The 22,031-nt window shown below is 41.0% G+C and overlaps 1 protein-coding gene across 1 annotated transcript in view; it reads right to left on the bottom strand.

The window, feature by feature from the left end:
- Window positions 1-8,029: 8,029 nt before the first annotated feature.
- Slc5a8 (solute carrier family 5 member 8) overlaps window positions 8,030-22,031 on the bottom strand; it is a 40,915-nt gene continuing 26,913 nt past the window's right edge. The window contains exons 11-15 of the mRNA NM_001191987.1: window positions 17,226-17,312; window positions 16,203-16,408; window positions 11,928-12,031; window positions 8,653-8,732; window positions 8,030-8,221 (exon numbers count right to left, since the gene is read on the bottom strand). Coding sequence (NP_001178916.1) covers window positions 8,096-8,221; window positions 8,653-8,732; window positions 11,928-12,031; window positions 16,203-16,408; window positions 17,226-17,312 — 603 coding nt within the window. The 3' untranslated portion in view covers window positions 8,030-8,095. The remainder of the gene's footprint in view (window positions 8,222-8,652; window positions 8,733-11,927; window positions 12,032-16,202; window positions 16,409-17,225; window positions 17,313-22,031) is intronic.

The raw sequence follows: 22,031 nt of genomic DNA, 5'->3' as shown, positions 1-22,031 counted from the left end.
GTCTGTTCTTGCTTCCTCGTTGATAGCTAATAACCCTTCTTGTCCTTTACCTCACCCTAGTCTGGGCAAAGGTCTTTGAATGGGCTTGATCCCTTGTTGTAATTCCTAGTACCTCATTGTAGTTTTCTTGTCCTACATGGCAGGCATGCTGTGGGACTCCAGATGCTCGTCTGTGCATCATACTTCTGTGGTGATTTATTGGTGTTTATCTTCTTTCTGAGGCTCTAAACCCAGTGATGGAGACTTAGGGGCCTTGGTCCATCACTATGCTATTGGAACTACTCTTATGGAAGGTTGGAGGACATAGTTAAGTGTGGCATCAGTTTATCTAATACTGAATCTCAAATTTTTACACGTGTTAATAGGGTGATGTAAAAAAGAAAAATCCAGATGTTTTTATGAATAACAGAATTTGTTCAGCACTAAATCTTATAACATGCCCCATACTCAAAAAACTACTCCAGTCCACAGTGAGCGCAACTTTGGTCTTAATATTGTTTCAGATGTTGAAGAGACTACTAAATAAAAACTCAAACATGCTACCCTCTTGAATCATTGTTTTTAATAATGGTCCGCTATAATTTGGATCTGAAGAAATCCGCAAAGGCCAGGCATAAAAAGCTTGGTCTTCAGCTCGTCAGCACTAAAAAGAATCAAAGCCATTCAATAAAAAGGCGGCTACTGTTAAAATGAGGGCAAAGCAGGATGTCAGCTAAGGCCCTCCATGATTGTCTTCCCATCAGGAAGATGAGTAACAACTAACTTCACAAAAGCTCATAGAATCAGGTTTGTGAAACTCTGGAAGGAAAACACTGAAGACGCTAGGATGGAGTTCAGAAATAAGCAGTCTGGTTTTCCAAAGCTTTAGCAAGGTGGGTGAGAGAGACCCAGTGCTCACCTGCTCCTCTTTCCCACATATCAAGATGCATGACCACAGTATAATGCTGAAATTCAACAGTAGAAGAAAAACAAAAAAGGAATTCTGAGATAGCACAGAAAACAAAAGTGAAAGACAAAAGCAGATATCAAGGCAGATACAGGCAATTCTGAATGTTAGAAAGCACTGAAAGATTTTCAGTTTTGTGCTATAAATAGATAAGCTAGAATCTGCTTTGGAAAAGAAATTCACTTCATCTCCCAGCAAATCTTCATGGTGTGTTAGCCAGGAATTATCTTGAGAAGGGGCTACTGTCTGAATTTGGACACATCTAGGAGTGGAGAATTCTTGCCTAGTCTGGGATCTGAGGGATACTCTCCTCTGTCTCAACAGGTTGTCGCCAATCAATCTAGGCTTTGCTGAGAGTGACTCTTCCACTGACGATACCATAGTTGACACAGTGAGTGTTGGGACTGACAGAGAACAGAACCAAGGCCCTGGGGAGTCTGCCCACTAAACCTGGGGCGTGAGAATCACATGTGGCTTTGCATAGGTGACAAGGGCTGGAATAAGTTCCCCCTTGCTTCCTACCATCTGTCCCAGAACAGTGGGTCCTACTAGGCAACATGTTGCTGAAGAGTATTGTCAGAAACCAGCACGCACATGTACAACATACACACACACACACACACACACACATACACACACACACACACACACACACACCGTTTCATCTCCACTATGAGATGGACAACTTACCTGACCATGGACTTCCTGTTATATCCTGCCTTGACACAGGCCCAAAACTTGGTTTAAAAGACATGCACCAAAGTATCACTCTTATTTAACTTGGGTATTGGTTATACAAACGGAAAGCTGACCAATGCAGTGACTAAAGAGAGTTAACGCTAGAAAGTGGCTAGGAACTGTTGGGAAGGAACTTGCAATGTTACATGGAGACCAGAGAATACCTCATCTGGAGAGTGACATTTGAATAAAAATGTGTGATAATTCAGGGACTGAGCCGTATGACTGTTTCAGAGAGTCCCCCAAGCAGTCATACCTTGACGGAGGGTTTGCTGTTCCAGGCTTGATGGATAGATAATGTGCACAAGGAGGTGGGGTCCACATCTTTCAAGCATCAGCTCCTAAATGGAGAAAGTCTGTGCTTGTCCCGGAGTCCTAGGACTAACCCCTCACTCAAACTGACTGAGCTCTATAGTTGTTCCTTGTTTTCATAAGCAGTTGAGAAATAAAGGGTCAGAGAGAAGTCAGGAAGCTAACTGGAATGGATGGCCCCTTCACATGAATGAAATATCAGAAATGTGTAGAGATAATGCTTTATGCACTGTATAAAAGCATTCACCTGTCAATAAAAAATGCTGTTGGCCTATTAGCTTAGACAGGAAATAGGAGGTGGGACTTCCGGTAGGAAGAATGGATTCTGAGATAGAGAGATGCACAGGGGATTGGTCCCGGGACCCCGAAGGAGGACAGAGTCATGAAGGCTGAGCAGAGGTAACTACCCACATGGCAGAACTCAGATTAGAATAAACAGAATATTAAGCTATGAGCTAGTTGGAGAACATGCGAAGCTTTGGCGTAGACATTTGTAAATATATTTAAGTTGTTACTCTGAGAGCTTGGGCCAGGGAGGAAAAACACAAGCTTACAGAAAACATCCCAATACAGAAATGGAGAGTCGTGTGTACCACTGAAGAGATAACTGAGTGTCCAAGATAAAACCACCCAGAGAAACAGAAGAGAGGGAGTGAGGTACATGCTGCTAGCTCCGAATAGCAGTGCAACTATTTGTTTCACAGGTACTTGTTGGGCTGTCTGCGTAAGAGAAGAGCATTTAAATAACAAGAAAACAGGAGTGCGTTGCTTGCGTAGTGCATCATGGGACTCTCTGTGTGACACAGGAAGTGACTGCATTATAATCTGACTGAAGGTTGTGGGTTTTATTATACAATGAGGACATAGCATCTCTCGAGTCAAGAGAATCATCAGCTTGAGCTTCCACAGAGGCCACTGTGAATTAGAAGCACAATCACCAGTATGTGGGTCACAGACCAGAACCACCATCTTCCTCAAGAAATTGAGACTTAAAATCCCAGGCTCCATGCCAGTGCGGCCTAACCAGAAACTAAGAGTTCAGTACAGCCCCTCCAGGTGATGCTGACCCAGGACAGGACAGAATGTGAGGTGGCCACTGTGGGTCATCCAGAGATCAAACAGGGAGCAGAGGAAAACAGAAGAGGATTCTAAATCTACCCATGCGGAAGTGGATGGGAACACCGTGAGTAAACACTCTCAATGGATACTCTGTGCCCTTTGGGGTGATTTCACCTAGACAAAAAAGAAAAGTAAAATAGGCCTTTTTTTAAAATGAGGAAAGGAGTGCTCGTGAAATGGGAATGGATGATGAAATTGGCGCTTTTCAGAATAATCTTCAGTTTGATGAATTTAAATCGCAAAGATCAAAACTAACCTTCAGAGTGAAAGGTCAAGTGGAATTCCACTTTCTGGAAAATTGGACAGGAAGCCAAAAGGTACTTCAATTCAATAGATGACTTGAAGTGGCCTAAGAAAGGGGAGGTCCTTGCCAAACAGGAAACTTGGCAACTGTTTGCAGGACACTTTCCTAAATCAGGCAGTTGGGTACAACCACGGTCACCTTCAGCTGGATTGACCACTGAATTGTACAGCAAGCAAGGCAAACCTTGAGATAAACATCTTAACTTTAAAACTTTCTAATGGTATTATTTTTCAAGAAGATGAAAATGTTCAGCTTGGGTGTTCCTAACTCTGTTGTCTAACTTGAAGTCAGTAGCCCTGCTATTACCAGCAATTATTCACACCAATTTTTAAATTTTCTCAAATAAAAACTTGAACTTAATACAGAAAAGTTTGCCCTTTTTTTGCACTTTTATGTTGTTTATGGTATGTCAGACCTTTCGCATGCTAGACAAGGACTGGATTGTAGATCCCGTATCCTACATGTCTTGTGCCTTTTGTATTAGTGAGTTTTTCCATTACTATAACAAAATACCAGCGTCAATTAAACCTTTAAAAGGGCAAGGTTGGTTGAGCTCACAGTTCTCAAAGTCGAAGGCATAGCTGAAGTGGCCACGTAACTCACCACAGCTGGAACATGGGGAGAAGCAAGTGGTCAGAGCTTGACGCATCAGGGAACAAGTAAGGATGACTGGCATACAACAATCACTTCTGAGGGCACTTCTGATGCTTATGCCCTAAAGACCTGCCCTAGACCCCACTCTCCACAGACTCAGCCATCTCCCAGGAGCACCGCTCTATGAACCAAGCTTTCAATCATGACTGTTTGAGGTACAGTCAGCCAGCGTGCAAACGACAGCATTTCTGCCTTTGCATGTCTTAGGGTTTTACTGCTGTACACAAACACCGTGACCAAAGCTACTCTTATAAGGATAACATTTAATTGGGGTTATCTTAGAGGTTGAGAGTTTCAGTCCATTATCATCAAGGCGGGACATAGCAGCATCCAGGCAGCCATGGTGCAGGAGAAGCTGAGAGTTCTACCTCTTCACCTGAAGGCTGCTAGAAGACTGGCTTCCAGGCAGCTAGGATGAGGGTCTTATAGCTCACACCCACAGTGACACACCTACTCCAACAGGGTCACACCTTCTAATAGTGCCATTCCGTGAGCCAAGCATATACAAACCATCACAGCATACAATGTTAATTAATTAAAATATAAAATGGTCCTCCATGACAAAATCGTGCAAGTGTATTTGCTTTTGGTTTTATGACTTACACACAGCATTTACTTCGAGAGAGTCCCTTAGGGTGTGAATTGTATAGAGATGACTTTCATAACATTCATTGTATTCAGGAAGATGCTTACTCCAAGAACAGACAACTGCAATGATTTTTATGGAAATTTTAATTGGCAAATTTAAAAAAATAAGTTTGTAACCATTATTTTATATAGAAATATTCAACTTTCCCAAGATTTCTCACAAACAGTGGTACAAAAGTTGGCTCTAAATTCATCCAAGGTATTTTAAGAACTAAATGGTCTTGCACTTGATTGACTCCAGTCTCAGTGATGCTGGGAAGGAAGCCTAGGACCTTGCACATGCTCAGTAAGAGCTTTAATGCCAAGCCACAGGCCCATTCCTCAGTTGACTCCTTATCAATAATCTTCATCTTGGAGTTTTCTCCAAGAATCAATTCACAGGGTTGTTCAGTCTTTCTCTACCTCAACCCTACCCAGTGTGTCTATATCATCAGTTTAGTCTATTTCGTGAAACAAACCACTTGTCATACGTGAAATGAAATGAAGAGATCTTAGTAGTCATGTATTTTGTACCATCCTACTGTGGGGCCATATTAGAAATGATGTAAACAAGGTGAGCTGGCAAAAGACTGGCCTAAATAGTTACCCACTATTTGTAAAAATGTCTTCATATTTTCAGACTCCTCTGAGGGTATGTGGCCATTACCCAGGGTGCTAATGGTACTTTCTGATGGAAACATCAGGTTGTTGGCTTCGAAAAAGCATTAGCATTAGCTCCCATGGTTTCTCAACCCACACAACGTTAGTATCTTCAGCTGACTGGTTTTTTGGTTGGGGGAGGAGAGCTGCCCTATCCAGTGGGACTTTATGCAGCTTTCCTGAATCTAACTCCCACAGCACTGGCACTCTCACCGTGGACACTTAAATGTCCCCACATGTCCCCAGGGGAGCACAGTGGCCCATGTTGGTATAACTACTGGTCTCAAGAGAAAAAAGAGAGCATGCAAACAATCCAGCTATTGATAACATGACTCTGTGCTGTTTCACATCTGATCTATACAGTTTTCATTTCTCTGCAGGATGAATGGGGTTGAGCCATGTCTTGCTTTAAGGTTTCTAGTCGTTCTGTTGGAATGGTCCTGTTGCTCTTCAAATGTGTTTTTAATCCCTGTGGTACACATTTTTTAGGGAAGGTCTTTTCTCTACATCATGATAGCACAGATTCTTCCTAGTTCAACAAAAGAACCTAGCAAATTACATTTGCCTCAAACTATTGGAATGAATGAAATCCTAGTCTGTCAAAGCTCCGGTCTTTCACACTATTTTTGTGAGGTGGGCAGTTTCATTTTTATATCGGCATTAAATAGAATTAAGGGCTAATTCAAAGACATACTTGTCAGCAGCAAGACAATGACAGACAGCCTGTTAATTTTTTTTCTTCCTTTAAGGTTTTTGTGATTCAATAAAACTAAGAAAAGATTATTTACTTTACATTATAATATACTAAGATCACCCATATTTATATTTGCCCCAAATTTTAAAAGTTTAAAACAAATACTTTTTAAGTAGTAGCAACATATCTTGATTTTAAGAACTCTTGTTTAGCACTCCTGTTGTTTGTAAAAATAAAACACTGACATTTCCAAATATCAGAAGGACAGACTTCGTCGTACAGGAAGCTATCAAACTCGTTTGGAATACCATTTCTCATGAAGAACACATTGGGTAACCTCTGTGCAACCAGATCAAAGAAAAAGTTACTCAAATAAACTGATTCTCATTGCCAAAACTGAAGCATCATTCATATATATATATGTACATATATATACATATATATATACAGAATCACTTAATAAATAACTATACTTCAAATCATAGTTATATAAGATTGCATATAAAAAATTTATATGACCATGCTCATTAGAGTACTGTGATATAGTCACAAAACTTGATTTTTGTTTACAAATATAGTAATCAATAAATAGCTCTATATACATAAGAAATACGTGAATTCATAGTTGATTCAAATGACATTTAAATCTCTTTACTTCAGATAAATGCTAATTTTTGGTATTTTTAGTTTTTGATGTCAGCTAACAGCCTTTAAAAGTAAATAGTGTAGCCTTCAAATATGACAGACCAAAAATATGTATAAAATTATAAATTATTTTTAAAAATCAATATTTCTCTTTTTTAAAATATTGAAAACCTTTTTTAAAAATTTTAAACAATATCTAATGTGTGTATTATAGAAAAATAAGTTATTGATGAAACTCTGTAACACAGGTTGTAGCTATGAACATAGCCAAATAAATGGCTACTTTTGAAGCTACTGCCTGAAATCTTAGAAAATAAAAGAAAGCATGTATTTAGTAATCTGGAACATGTGAAAAAATAAGGTAGCATTTCCCTATGAAGTTTAGCTCTTTAACTATATGAATTGGTAATTCAATTTAACAGCACTAAAAGCAGTTCTGTGACTTCATGGGACTTCAGCATTTTCAAATTTATAATGTTCTTGGGTTACACAATACACAAGAAACATGTGTTAGTACAGGCTGGGACCTAGGGACTGAAGGACAGAAGTGACATGGTTTATATTGGGTGTCTCAAGATATTTCTAAGCCCAGGGCAATAAACAAAAAGCTGGAACAGTTAAGAACAGGCAATGTGCCCTACAAAGGCAAGGTTAGTAGAACTATAAGATAAAAACTATAGTCTGTAGTCAATAGTCGATGATAGTTGATAGTCTACAGTCAATGGTCTATAATCTAAGTCAATAGGTCTAGAGTCTATGACAAGCACTGTACTTGGCCAATCGTAAGGAATCTCAGGGGAGAAAAAAAAAACAGACCCAAGAATGTATTAAAGATGAACTTGGTCATTGGGTCCCTAACGTCTGCTAGGCGGGATGCTGTTATTTACCCATTCAGAAGCAGACTCAGTGGCAAGGTTAGAGCAAGGGGTGATCCAAAAGAAGTAAAGCCCACAGAAATGTTCTCCTCCTGCTCCTCATGTCCCTGCTACCTAGAAACAAAACACGTAGGGGGAAGAAAGAAACCTCTTTCTGAGATTTATGATTCTAGTAAAGATCCCAGAACATACATACTAGCACCAAAGGCATGTAAAATATTGTCAGTAATGTCCACATGTGAAGAATATGCCTTTGATTATCAAGTATCATGTGTGTATGTCTGTATCTGCCTTCCATACATGTATGAGCTCCTGGAGAAACTCCTAGCTCCAATAACAGCAATACCAGCAATAAATCAGTGTATAGAGTAAACCAAATCGGGATTTAGCTTTAACAAAACATATCTTCCAAACAGTCTTCATAGGAAAAGAACTGATCTGATCCAACTATCCTAAAACATGTTTTTTAATAATAAAAAAAAACCAGACATTATACAACAGCATCCAGCCCTGGAGAAGCTTCACAAGCGAGTCCCATTGATCTTGCCACTGTGGTCTGGGAAGTTCAGCTCCACGTGGTTGAAGGCCGGGTTATCAGTTCCACCGTCTTCCACAGGATGCATTTTATAGTTTAAAACATGAGTCTTCTGAAAGAAAAGGAGTCACATGAAAATTTTTACGAAAGAAACGTTACTTGTTCGATGACAGATCATTGATACCTACTGTTCTTGTTCATCTAAGTCAGCTTGGTGATCTATTGAGGGAGAGTGAGATCCAGTCTAAGTAAGGGAGCAGAAGCTACGATGGTGTACAATGTGTACAATGTATACAATGTATGTCCATGTGTGTGAAGAAGTTATGAACTATCTGTCGGTATCCACATATTCTCTTAAATAGTTCTTATCTATTAACTCCATACCTATACCTACAGGTACACGTTTACACATACAGACAACGATATAGAAATATCTCTTCTGTGTGCCTGTCCAAGAAAAGAACTGGGGACTAACTATTGCTCTCTGTTCAGATAATTAAAAACCCACTTCCCTAATTTTAAGATAAACAAAACCTAACTTACTTTCTTAAAAACATCAAAATTGGATAAAAAGTCCTGTTTGGTTAGTAAGAATCGGGGGTCTAAGTTCTGTTTTCTTCCTCCTGAAAAACAAAGACATTATTTACATTGTTAGACAGACGTCTTTTAACTACAAAGTGAGTCCCGCCCCATCACACAGGCACTTGACTTATGAAATTCAACTTTATACACACAGAAAATGCAAAGCAAACCTTGAAAGTTGTTCTGAAGACCCAGCTGCCACTCTCCTCTCCTAGATCTCAGACCCCCTAACCGATAGATAGATAGATAGATAGATAGATAGATAGATAGATAGATAGATAGATAGATAGATAGAGGTAGGTAGGTAGGTAGGTAGGTAGGTAGGTAGATAGATAGATAGATAGATAGATAGATAGATAGATAGATAGATAGATAATAACTCTCAACCCTAACCCAACCTGGTTAGGTTGGTGCCACCTGGATAAAAGGCTTGTCTGTCCCAAAAATGATTTTTAATAAAAGCAGCCCATATGACCTCTCCATAAAGTAGCAATCTGTCTGCCTCTCCCTCTACTCCCTGCCCCTCTGCCCCTCTGCCCCTCTGCCCCTCTGCCTCTCCATCTCTGTGCCTCTGCCAGTGAAACTACTTTCCCTGGCTTTTGGTTACAGGTGTGGAGAAATTATGAGTTAAGAAAGTGAAATTCTGCCTGCTCACAGATGTTTCGTGCAAATTCTCCTCTCTAAGGTTTCGGCTTTGCTTTCTGTCTGCCGTCTGTCTGCCTTTCATTTTTCTTTTCCTTTTGTATGTGTGTGTGTGCGTTTATTTGTTTTTGTCTTGGAGGACCAACTAAAATGCTTTTGAGAACCAAGAACACGGTCTTCAGACCACCACTCTCTACATCTTTGAGATGAGCTTGAAACACTGATCCTGCACTGTGGCTTCGACTTGGAACTGCGGAGACACAGAACCCTTGATTTTCGAGCCAGATTTCCAAGATTGCCAGATTTCTTTGTTTGGTTGGTTGTTTCATTGTTGTTGTTGTTGTTGTTGTTTTTCTGGGTGACAGAGCCCTGGCTGTACTGGAACTCACTTTGTAGACCAGGCTGGCCTTAAACTCACAGCAATCACCTGCCTCTGCCTCCCGAGTGCCAGGATTAAAGGCGTGGACCACCAAGCCTGGTTTCCAAGGTGACTTTTCTATCTGCTAATATTTGGGCATGGCCACAGCACTTGCTTCTGTTTCACCGGGACAGAAACAAGCACTCAGTATAGAGTCAAATGGAGCTGAAATTCCAGTCACGGTGTCCGTCTGGATTCCTATAGATTTCTCATAACTTAGAGCTCATTGTAAGGAGCATCAGTCACGCGCGCGCGCGTGTGTGTGTGTGTGTGTGTGTGTGTGTGTGTGTGTGTGTGCGCGCGCGCACACGCGCGCGCATATTAAGCCATGAGGCTACTGTGTTAATTTTCTATGAGGAAAGCACAACCCTTTCGGAAAGTGAATTCAAACACTACAGTTACCAATACAAAGGCAACAAGGTTGCAAGCAGCATTACCCAGATGCCAAAAATCCAGCATTGTCAACAGATCCTACAAAAAGGCTGCTGCTAGCTTTGTGTAGTGTAAACTGAGCAGCAACACTGCATATTGGGACCAAGCATGGGACGCTGGCTAATTGATAAAGAAGATAATGCAGCTTTTGCTGCTACTGATAGGCATGTGAGAGAGAGGTTGCGGGGTTAGGAACCCAGCACATTCTCCAAACCCCAATCCCAGCCTCTGTGATCACTCACCCGGATGTTGTGAGAATCTCCCTACCCTCCTCCCCTACAGTCCACTCTCAAACTGGATCAGACGCTCCTTTGAGAATTGTTGGAAGCATAATTGGGGAAAATAGTCATGGATTAAACCTAAGAGACAACAATGGAAAATAGGAAAGAAAAGACAAGAAAATTGAAGGAATCTTCCCAATGCAGATGTGTGACTAATAGAAGTCTTCCAGAAAGATAAAACAGAAAATAGTGAGAAATTACAAAAGGATAGCTAAGAAAATGCTCTGGGGTAGAGAGACATGAGACTTCAGAGTTACATGGTCAGAGGGCAAGGTAGTTAATGTACCATTGGAACTGTCAGCAGGAGGCCCAGCACTGGCCTTCAATAGCATCATGGGAGAAGGAAATTGAGATTTAAATGCTTTCACATAGAACTTATACTCGAATTCTCAGTCACGCATGGGTACATTTTTTGGACATGTAAAATTTTTCAAAACGTCTCCTCCCTGTCCTCCTCAAGAATGTGCTGTATAAGACAGATCCACTCAATTAAAGGAATAAACGTGGGGGTAAGAGAGATGGCTGGGCAGTTAAAAGATCACCAACTGCCATTGCAAAGAACCAGGATTTGGTTCCCAGCGCCCACATGATGGCTCAGAATTGCAGGTAAGGAGGACTAAATATGGCACCTCCTTCTGGCCTCTGTGGGCAGCAGGCAAACATGCAGCACACTACATATGAGCAGGTAAAACCGATTTAAAAACTAAACTAGAAGCATAAATGCACATGAGAAACTGTGGGATATAGACCATAGCTGGTCTTTGCTACTCTGCAAGTTCTTCTTCTGTCTCCACCCTCTAATGGGGACTCCGACCTAGGAAGGGGGCCAAAAGAATGCCCACAATGAGAACAAAATAAAAACTCAGGACAAAAATCACCATTCCCAGTGACAAGTTCCACTCCATGCATTACCAACTGATTATTAAAACTATGTTCACTCTTCATGAACATTTCCAAAGGCCTCCTACTATGCTCACACAGAAATGCCATGGTTATTGTCTTTCCCACGTGGGTACATTTTTGAAATTCTTGAAGAGTCCGTGTTGGACCATGAGAAGATCGTAGCATACCGCTGTTGCCAAAATACGCACACAGCTTCTCCCTTTCTGACAGGGCATTATGGAAGTAAGGGTTCTCATACAGCTGAGCTTTATCTTCTAGCAACCTGCCTTCATCATCCTCAGTGTACACATAGCAATGCTAAGTCTCTGAGTGGGGTGGTTATGTACCTGGCCTGGATCCAGGCAGCTATTAAATGGCTGAACCAAGATTGCAGTAGTGATGGGTCTTTTGACTTAATTTTAGGATTCCAAACACTGTGAGTAAAATTTTTCAAAAAAAAAAAAAAAACAAATGATTTCAATCATTCATAGGATCATAGTGAAGTACCATGAATAGCTACAAATCATACATGGGGACTCTTGTGTTTCTAGAAGTGAACGGAACAACATTAAGATAATTACCTGTTGCTAAACTGATAAGAATCCCCACCAGCAACGTTGTCAGGGTTCCAATGGTACTGAAGTACAGATATGATAATGAATACCAATTGTCCATCAGTGCACTCCTGAAAGATACCAAAATGATAACTACAATGATTCACCATGTTCCTGGCAACAAGACCTGTGTGTTTCGATGATCCTGAAAGTAAAAATGCAATATTTAACCATTATAATGTCATCATCAAGAATGCTGATCTCTAACTATTGGATTAGGGGTTTAAAATATGGCTTCACTTCGACCATACACATGAGAAAGGACTTTAAATATCATAAGAATAAAGTACCATAGTTCTTTGGCTCAGGAGAAACACAGGCCATGAGGCTGCAGTCGCCTAGTGCACTGTGTTATCCCGTCCCTGTAGACCAGTGACCAATGTAACTACAACAATCTTCCACGAATGCCTGCCTTCTTAGTTTCTTTTTGTGATCTAGTAAAACCCAGATCCCTCAAATGACATTTTAGGAGGACTTATTCTAAATAACTAGGTTTGCCCTATTTTTCTGAGTGGTTATCGTCACTTTATTAGAAATAAACTGGTTTCACACCAAGCCTGCCTAACTTGCCTCCTAGGTTAGCAAGCCTATGTAGTTTGAATAAGTGCGCCCTAAAGCTCCTGTCTTAAGGGCTTGATCTTCATCCCAAACCATTGGCAATGGTAAACTCTCAGGAGATAAAACCTAGTAGAGAGAAGGTAGGTCAATGTGGGCATCACTCAAAGGGGACGCTGGATGCCTAGCCCCTCCTCCTTCCCTCTGCTCCCAGCAACCCCGTCTAACACATGCCGTTACCATGATCTGCTATGCCAGAGAAGCTCAGAAGTACCAGTATGGAGCCAACATGGCCTGAAATCCCTAAAACCATGAGCCAAAATCATTTTCCTTCATCAAGTTGGTACTTTGTAACCCAAAGCCGATGATACACACATATGTAATAAAATATTAAGTGTCTGTGTTTCCTCATTCAACTCTTCAATATGGTCCAAATATTGTTCTTATCATTGAAGTCAACCATAAGTAAGGCAGAAGAAAACTGCAGACCACAGACATTACTATCCAGCGAAAGAGAAATCCAATAAGCAGTTTTTAAAAAGTGATAGAAAGTCCCGTAAGAAAAAAAAATGGAGCAGTGCCATATAACAAGAACAGGGTAGAGAGGGGAGGGCTAAACTTTGATGTGTGACTGGAGATGACCTGTGGGAAGGTGTGATGTCACTTTCAGCTTCAATAAAGCAGTTTAATTAGGATCAGCCACCCTGCTAAGAACAATGTGGAGAAACATGTCTTTAAGGCACCAGCAAAATGGGAGTATTGAGAATTTCAGAAGCCAAAAACCCAGGAAGAAGGGAAACATGCTGAGATGAACCAATGACATTGAGATAGCTTGGTATTGGGCAAAGACAGAAAACATAGCATAGAACAGTGACTCAAGAAGCAGATCCCTAGGACCTTTGATTTACATTAGCTTAGTGGCCAACAAATCTTGATGGACGAGGGGAAGGGACGGGGCTGTCTCTTCAAGAAGAGGGATTGATTTATTAAAATTCTACATGAAGAAAAATCAATCTTGATCGCACTGTTTACTTCAGCTCCAAATGGATTACATTTCTTAAATGTATATAGTTAACAACAAAACTTTTGATTTAAAAATTAAAAGAATAGCTAAACATGGTGGCACACACCTTTAATCCTAGCACTCGGGAAGCAGAGGCAGGTGGATCTCTGAGTTCAAGGCCAGCCTGCTCTACATAGCCAGTTCCAGGATAGCCAGGCTACACAAAGAAACTGTCTTAAGAAACCAGAAATAAATAAACAAACAAACAAATAAATAAGAGGGATATCTTTGTGACCTCAAAGTAGGCAATGATTTCTTCAACAAGTTTACAAAGGACTAATATGTAAGAAAAGATACATAGTGATTTCTTAAAAAAAATATAAAATTAGCAAAAAGTAAAAATGTAAGCCATTGATGGAGAAAAAAATTCTTAAAACATATTTTAAAACATCCCAAATAAGCAGGAAAGAAAGAGACAGAAAGTCTGTTGAAAATTGGGACAGTCCTAAAGAGGCAGGTGACCAAATGGTGCTGGTTCAACTGGAGGTCAGCATGTAGAAGAATGCAGATTGATCCATGCTTATCACCCTGTACAAAGCTTAAGTCCAAGTGGATCAAGGACCTCCACATCAAACCAGATACACTCATACTAATAGAAGAAAAAGTGGGAAAGAGTCTCAAAAACATGGGCACTGGGGAAATTTTCCTGAACAAAACACCAATGGCTTATGCTCTGAGATCAAGAATTGACAAATGGGATCTCATAAAACTGCAAAGCTTCTGTAAGGCAACAGACACTGTCATTAGGACAAGGTGGAAACCAACAGATTGGGAAAAGATCTTTACCAATCCTACAACTGATAGAGGACTAATATCCAAAATATACTAAGAACTCAAGAACTTAGACTCCAGAGAGCCAAATAACCCTATTTAAAAATGGGGTACAGAGTTAAACAAAACATTCTCAGCTGAGGAATCCCAAATGGCCAAAAAAAGCACCTAAAGAAATGTCCATCATCCTTAGTCATCAGGGAAATGCAAATCAAAACAACCCTGAGATTCCACCTCACACCAGTCAGAATGGCTAAGATAAAAAACTCAGGTGACAGCAGATGCTGACAAGGATGTGGAGAAAGAGGAACACTTCTCCATTGTTGGTGGGATTGCAAACTGGTACAACCACTCTGGAAATCAGTCTGGAGGTTCCTCAGAAAATTGGACATTGCACTACCTGAGGACCCAGATATACCCGTCCTGGGCATATACCCAAAAGATGCTCCAACATACAACAAAGACACATGCTCCACTATGTTCATAGCAGCCTTATTTATAATAAGCTGGAAAGAACCCAGATGCCCTTCAACAGAGGAATGGATTCAAAAAATGTGGTACATCTACACAATGGAATATTATTCAGCTATCAAAAACAATGACTTCATGAAATTTATAGGCAAATGGAATGAACTAGAAAATATCCTGAGTGAGGTAACCCAATCACAGAAAAACACACTTGGTATGCACTCATTGATAAGTGGATATTAGCCCAAAAGCTCAAATTACCCAAAATGCAATCCACAGACAACAGGAAGCTCAAGAAGAAGGATGACCAAAATGCGGATGCTCCCACTCCTTCTTAACAGGGGAAAAAAATATCCATAGGAGGGGATATGGAAGCAAAGTTTAGAGGAGAGACTGAAGGAATGGACATTCAGAGCCTGCCCCACATGTGGTCCATATACAGTCACCAAAACTAGATAAGATTGATGATGCTAAAAAGTGCATGCTGAAAGGGACCAGAAATAGATCTCTCCTGAGAGACACATCCAGAGCATGTCCAATACAGAGGTCAATGCTAGCAGCAAACCACTGAACTGAGAACAGGACCCCCTTGGGGGGAATTAGTGGAAGGATTGAAAGAGCTGAAGAAGTTTGCAACCCCATAAAAACAACAATACCCACCAACCAGAGCTTCCGGGGACTAAACCACTACCCATGGACTGACCCAGGGCTCCAACTGCATATGTAGCAGAGAATAACCTTGTTGGGGCACCAGTGGGAAGGGAAGCCCTTGGTCCTGCCAAGGTTGGACCTCCAGTGCAGGGCAATGTCTGGGGGAGTAAGGAGGGGTGAATGGGGGTAACACCCATATGGGGGAGGGAAAGAGGATGAGGGCTTATGGACAGGAAACTGGGAAAGGGAATACCATTTGAAATGTAAGTAAAGAAATATATCTAATAAAAATAAATAAATAAATAAATAAATAAATAAATAAATAAATAAATAAATAAATAAAAGAGGCAGGTGACAAAAGTAGATATCTGAATGTCCAATAAACATATTAAAGGGTGGTCAACTTCATGAGTTATAAAGAATTAAGACAGAATTATCAAGCTATACTCATCAACTATTAAGAAGTTAAGGAACTCAAACTCAATCCGAACAGCTGGAAACTCTATCCAGGCAGCTACAGGATAGCTCACTACAACTTCAACCATGTCACTTGCTGTCCTTATACTGTAGGAATATATAAAACAGCACAGCGAGAAGACCACAGAGAGTCAACTCTTCTCAGGGTTAGGAAGAAGCACGGTCATAAGCAAGATAAAAACAAAAGAAGAAAGAAAAGAAACAAAACAAAACTGGAGTCTCCTATTTGTCACCCAAGTTTTAAAGACGTAACACACCTTTCCACGTCGTGTATCTGGAAAGCGCTAGTAGAAAATGGCATCTCTGTGGTTGACATCCAGTCTGTCCCGTTGTGCGTGCTGTTACAGCCATGGGTTTCAAGGGACAATGGTAAGGTTCTCTCAGGAAGTGGAGGATAAAGCTGGGCTCCGATTCCTACCCATAAAGAAACGGCAAATCCGGCCAACAGACCGGCAAAGGCTCCCTGAAAAAAAAACAAGAGCGCTTTTAGAAGAAACACAGTGTCATTTTCTTTGAGGTAGATTCAACGTGAGAAAGTCAGGATCAACATGGGCGAAGCCAAGAGTGTCTGCCTAGAGTACAGGAGGCCCGTTAACTTCATTCCCTCTTTACGGAACCGATGGTTAAGCTATAAATGTCTGACATTCACTTCCATACATTCTAGGTCTTTCTAGAACTTCACCCTATAATGGAAATGAACTCCCTATTGATTTCCAGAGAAATTGTTCGATGTCACTTATTCCAGATTTTTGTATTTCGAGGTGTACATGCTTAGGTATAATAGCCGAGATACCACTTCTTTTCAAATAATATTGCCAATTATATTCATCTCCAACTGCTCGGGGCTGGAATGATGTCCAAGAACGCCATCTTGGAGCTCCAGAAGAATAAACTGTGGTCATGGTAGTTAAGATGTAATTTTTTTTCTCTTTGCTGTGCTCTGACTACGCGTAATCTTTCAAACCATCAGAGCCTATTGATCTCCTTCCTTAAAGCCTGGATATCCAATTTTAAAAGAAGCAAGAATGTAAATGCACATTTAAAGACGTTGGCTTATTCACACTGTGAGTATTGAAGTTGTACTACCTTGGCTCTATTTCCACTGGCTTCCTACCTGCAAGCTCTCAGTGCACAGCTCTTCAGTGCCCACGCTATCCAAATCAAATCACCAAGAGAAGTCACTAGTGACAGATCGCAAAGCAGCCACGGCTTCGGTGCGGAAAAGGAAGATGTAATTGGGAGAGGTAACCTTCAGATACAATCCACTAAGCTATACTTACCACAGAGTTGGCGAAGGGGACCAAGATGCCCAAAGAAAACAAGCCCAGAAGTGGTCCACCAACCATGCCAAATATGCTAAGTGCTGCCTACAAAAATAACAGAAAGTCGACCGTTAGACATCTCAAACCCAAACATAGTTTTTCAAACAATCCTAGCAGGGTTGGTATTAAAGTGTTCAGTCTCCACCAGAAAAAAAAATCACAAAATTGTATTCATGATAGTCTTGTCATTGGAGATCATCAACGGCTAGAAATTTCTGCTTTTCAACCTCAGGTGGTTTGTTTCTTTGGACTTTTTGTTTATTTGTTTGTTTTTGTAGTGCTCCATCTCACTATGTGGCCCTGGCTGTCCTGGAACTCACTATACAGACAAGGCTGGTTTTGAACTCACAGGGTTCCTGCTGCTGCTACCACCCAAGTGCTGAGATTAAAGGTGTGCACTACCACACTTGGCTTGTTTGTTTTTTCAGATACCCTCAAATAGGCAACAAAGGGATGGAAATATGGCTCAGTGGTTAAGAGTGCGTATCTTTCTTGTGCAGGACCTGAATTCAGTTCCCAGCACCCACATCAGGGAGCTCACAACTGCCTCTGAGTTCAGCTCTAAGAGATCAGATCCCCTTTTCTACCCTCCACAGGTACTTACACTCAAATGCACATATTCTCCCAAACGACCACATATACACAACTTAAAAACAATTTTAAAGTCAACACAGGGGGCTGGGAAGATGGCTCAGTCTCTAAAATGCTTGCTTTGCGTGCACCTACAGTCACAAAAGCTAGACGTGGCAGTTCATGCCTTTAATCGCAGTGTTAAGGAGAAAGAGAGAAGAGGATTCATGAGGTTTGCTGGGCAGCTAGTCTATCTGAAGTAGTAAATTCCAGGTTCAGTGAGAAATCCTATCTCAAAATAGGATTTTTAACCAAAACGTGGGGAACAATTGAGGAAGACATCCAATGTCAGCTTCTGGTTTAGGCACATGTATGTATGAGATCCCCTCCTCAACACATGTACACACACACACACACACGTACACACACACACACACACACACACACACACACACACACAGGTATCATGATGCAAAGAGGACAAACAGTCATAAACCATCAGGGCATGCATAAATCAAGACACCTGTTCTCAGCCTTTTAACAATACAGCACAACATTCTTCTATGCTTTGGTGGTATCCACATATTCCTCCAAAAAAAGACAGTGGATAAGAACTGCAAAATGGCCAGATATAATGATAAAATCCGTGAGCATTTCTGATCTGATCTGATATAGATGTAATCAGACTGAAACACTGGATTTAAAATCAATGATCCAATGGTGTAGAGAAAGGGTTAAAGTCTATTTGGATGACTGAAACTTTTCTTTGATATGGAAATACAAAGGCCATGAGACCGAAAGACATTTGCAAACATGAATCATGAGGGAATGCAAATGTTGCTTGAAGATGCACATGCTCTTAATAACCTAATAGCCCCAGTGATCTAATGTCTAGTTTTGAAGACTGGGTGGGCTAAAAATGAACAGTCATTCCATGGGTACTGAGCAGTGATTTTATAAGGGAAATATGTCCTGATGGGATGATGCTCAGGACTGTGAAGATGAATAGTGATAATGGGCTGCAAGTCTCGACAAAGCTACAATGAGAGATTTTGAATGTTTTCATCCCCACAAAATCATAAACACTTGAGACATACACTTAACCACATTTGAACTAGTGAAATACACACATGAATTCAAACATATTATGCCATAAAATATGTATAGCTTTATAGGTCAATTAAAATGCAAAAAGAAATAACTAAGACCATGAGAGAGCAGGGACATGGTGACTTGTCCACCAAGAGGCCAAACAGAGTGGAATGAATGAGTCAGACAGTATATGAAGAAAATGTTAGAAGATGTGTACTGGATCCTTCATTCAAATGAACTCTTTCAGACGTCTACACTGTGAAGTGAGGAATGAGTGGACACTGTGGACGCGAACTAGCATGTGAGAAGGATGTAGGCTCAGGAATAAACCAAATAACTTCATCCCTGATTTACTGTTCATGAAGGACACACCTTATACATCCTCACAAGCAGCAGCTCATTCTGACTGCCCTCTTACAAGACAGACAGCAGGAGGATGTCACTGGACACCTGATCAGAAGAATCTCTATCAAAGGGCCATCCTCCAGCTCTGGAGAATTCTTCTATGTTGTTATACCTGTATTCAGTCCAGCATAGTTGCTGAATTCTTCTTTCATAAAGAGAGTCGATTTGGTAAGAGTAAATCTGAATAGTTTCTGAAAATCACATCTCCTGAGATGGCCTGCTTCCTGGAAATCTATGGAAGAAGGTTGGAATTCCCCATGATCGGGTCTTATCATAGAACTAAGTGGCTCACAGACACAGTCACTTGGATAGCCCATAGCTGTCATTTATCTTACAGCCATGATAAAGTTTATGTTTAAACTCTTGAGGATCAGTAATGAACAAGTTACCTGAATTTGAATGTCAAAGGTCAAACAATTTTAAAAAAACAAAAATTTAAAAAATTTAAAAAAACAACAATTTAAAAAATAAGTCTTTCTCATTCTCAGAACAATCTGATGGGAATTTAACTGATTCATCATCAGGGAGTCTAGAGTAGTCAACATCCAGATGAACAAGCAGGGAAATAGAAAAGAGTGGAGTTCAACAATGGATAGAGGGCAGATTCACCAGCAGTGAGGGAAGAGTGGTTCTTATACTTATCAGGACTGGGCTGCAATGACCAGATGGATTGTGGGAAATATATGGAGGCACACTCAGCAGATGAAACGCTGGCTGCTCAGTGGGGGGGGGGGGGGGGAGGTGTCAAAATGATCCCTAGTAGAAGCTATCAGTCCCCTCAACTCTAAATACCAGTGAGCAATTTGAGGAAACACAATTAGATAAGAACATCAAGTCCTCCGACTTATGGCATGTGGGAACAGTATGGGGCTACCAAGAGGACTCAAGACTAAGCAGCAAGGTCTGGTGGCAACATGTGTGCTGGAGTTGACATCCAAGATATAAATCTTGAACAGAGATGTGATCTGATCTAGTAAAGTTTGGATCTCGACCGCCTCCTACCATATCTTCAGGCAGCACAGAATGTAAAGAGAAAGTCTGAAATGCTGAGAAATACACCAATAAAAGTCCTGGCAGAACAGTCATAGCCAATGAGTTACTCTCCGGAGCTCTCCTGGTTGTAGGATAGGAATATTAGTGAATTCAGCTCCCTGTATGTGGAAAAGTTGGTATTTAGCTGTCTAAGTTGGTGAGTGAATGGGTACATCTACCTCAAGGCTTACTGAAAGTGAACCTGCTTGGTAGCACCATTCTGCATAACTTCCAATAGAGTTTGCCTGTCCTTATAGCAGACAGCTAGCAAGTGCATCACTTCAAAGACAGGCGCTCTTCAGAGGGCTAGAGAGGGGACTCTGCTGTAAGAACTCTAGCTGCAAGGCATTCCCATGACATTAGTACCATTCTCATGTTGGAGTCTGCCACTACCTTTTGCTGGTGGCCAGATTGGCAGCTTTAGTATGTTTTTCCTGGTAACAATTGCTACCACGGAGACTCAAAGTACATAGAGGAAGCAAAAACAGACTTTAAAAAAGACCCACAATGACGTGTTCACCATACTACACAAACCTTTTGGTCGGAAAGAATTCCAGACCACTGCTTCCTCAATTTCTCATAGAAGTGCATGTCAATGGGCCTGTCACCAGTCACAGAGCTGGGACAAGCTTATGGGGCCCTAACTCTTCCTGCTGAATGACTGGTTACTGACAGGTTCTTGAGGAAGGCTAGCCATTGTCTTCAATTGTGTACCCACTGAGGAGTTCACCAGCCTCGGCACATTGTGCCAAACCCGTGGCCACACAGGTGACTCTAGTTAAACTCAGTCTTAAAGAGAGAGAGAGAGAGAGAGAGAGAGAGAGAGAGAGAGAGAGAGAGAGAGAGAGAGAGAGAGGGAGGGAGAGGGTGGGGGAGAGAGAGGGTGGGGGAGAGGGAGACGGAGACGGAGAGGGGGAGGAAGGGAGGAAAGGGAAAGGAAGGAAGGAAAGACAGACAGAAATACAGACAGAAAGGGGAAAAGGAAGGAAAGACAGACAGAAATACAGACAGACAGAAAGAAAAAAGTAAGAAAGAGAGAGAAGGAAAGAAAAAAAGAAAGAAAGAAAGAAAGAAAGAAAGAAAGAAAGAAAGAAAGAAAGAAAGAAAGAAGGAAAGAAGGAAGGAAGGAAGGAAGGAAGGAAGGAAGGAAGGAAGGAAGGAAGGAAGGAAGGAAGGAAGGGGAGACTTATAAAGAAGAGGGAACAGTAATAAAGACTCAAGGTTCAAGGTTAAATCAGAGTGAGAATGTCAAAGACCAAACTGAGTAGAAGTTCTTCGGTTGAAAAAATTTTAAAAGAAAACATGTACTTGGCTAAAAAAAAAAAAAAAAGACCAGAAAATAATTTTACTCTGTCTATTCTTTAGTAACAAATTGAAGTCTTTCTATAAAATTAAAAAGAAATGAATGTCAAAACGATCCTGCCCACCTACTTGGACCATCTAAACCTCATTGTCATATTTGAGGATTTGGACTGGTCTTAGTAACCAACTTCCTCAGGGACAACCTCTTACCTTCTGCTCAATTTGCACCAAAGATGAACCTTAGCTGTGATCCATCCTGGAAGAGCAGTACACCATTGGTAGGGGAGCATGCCAGTGTTATGAACCAGATACCATCAGGGACAGATGACCAAATGACTAGAAGAATCTCTGTGAAGACACCAT

The sequence above is a fragment of the Rattus norvegicus genome, chromosome 7, assembly GCF_021556685.1.
Source record: "Rattus norvegicus strain SHRSP/BbbUtx chromosome 7, alternate assembly SHRSP_T2T, whole genome shotgun sequence".
Classification (NCBI taxonomy): Eukaryota; Metazoa; Chordata; class Mammalia; order Rodentia; family Muridae; genus Rattus; species Rattus norvegicus.
The sequence above is the reverse complement of the archived record's forward strand: the minus strand, read 5'-3'. Positions and strand labels throughout refer to the sequence as shown.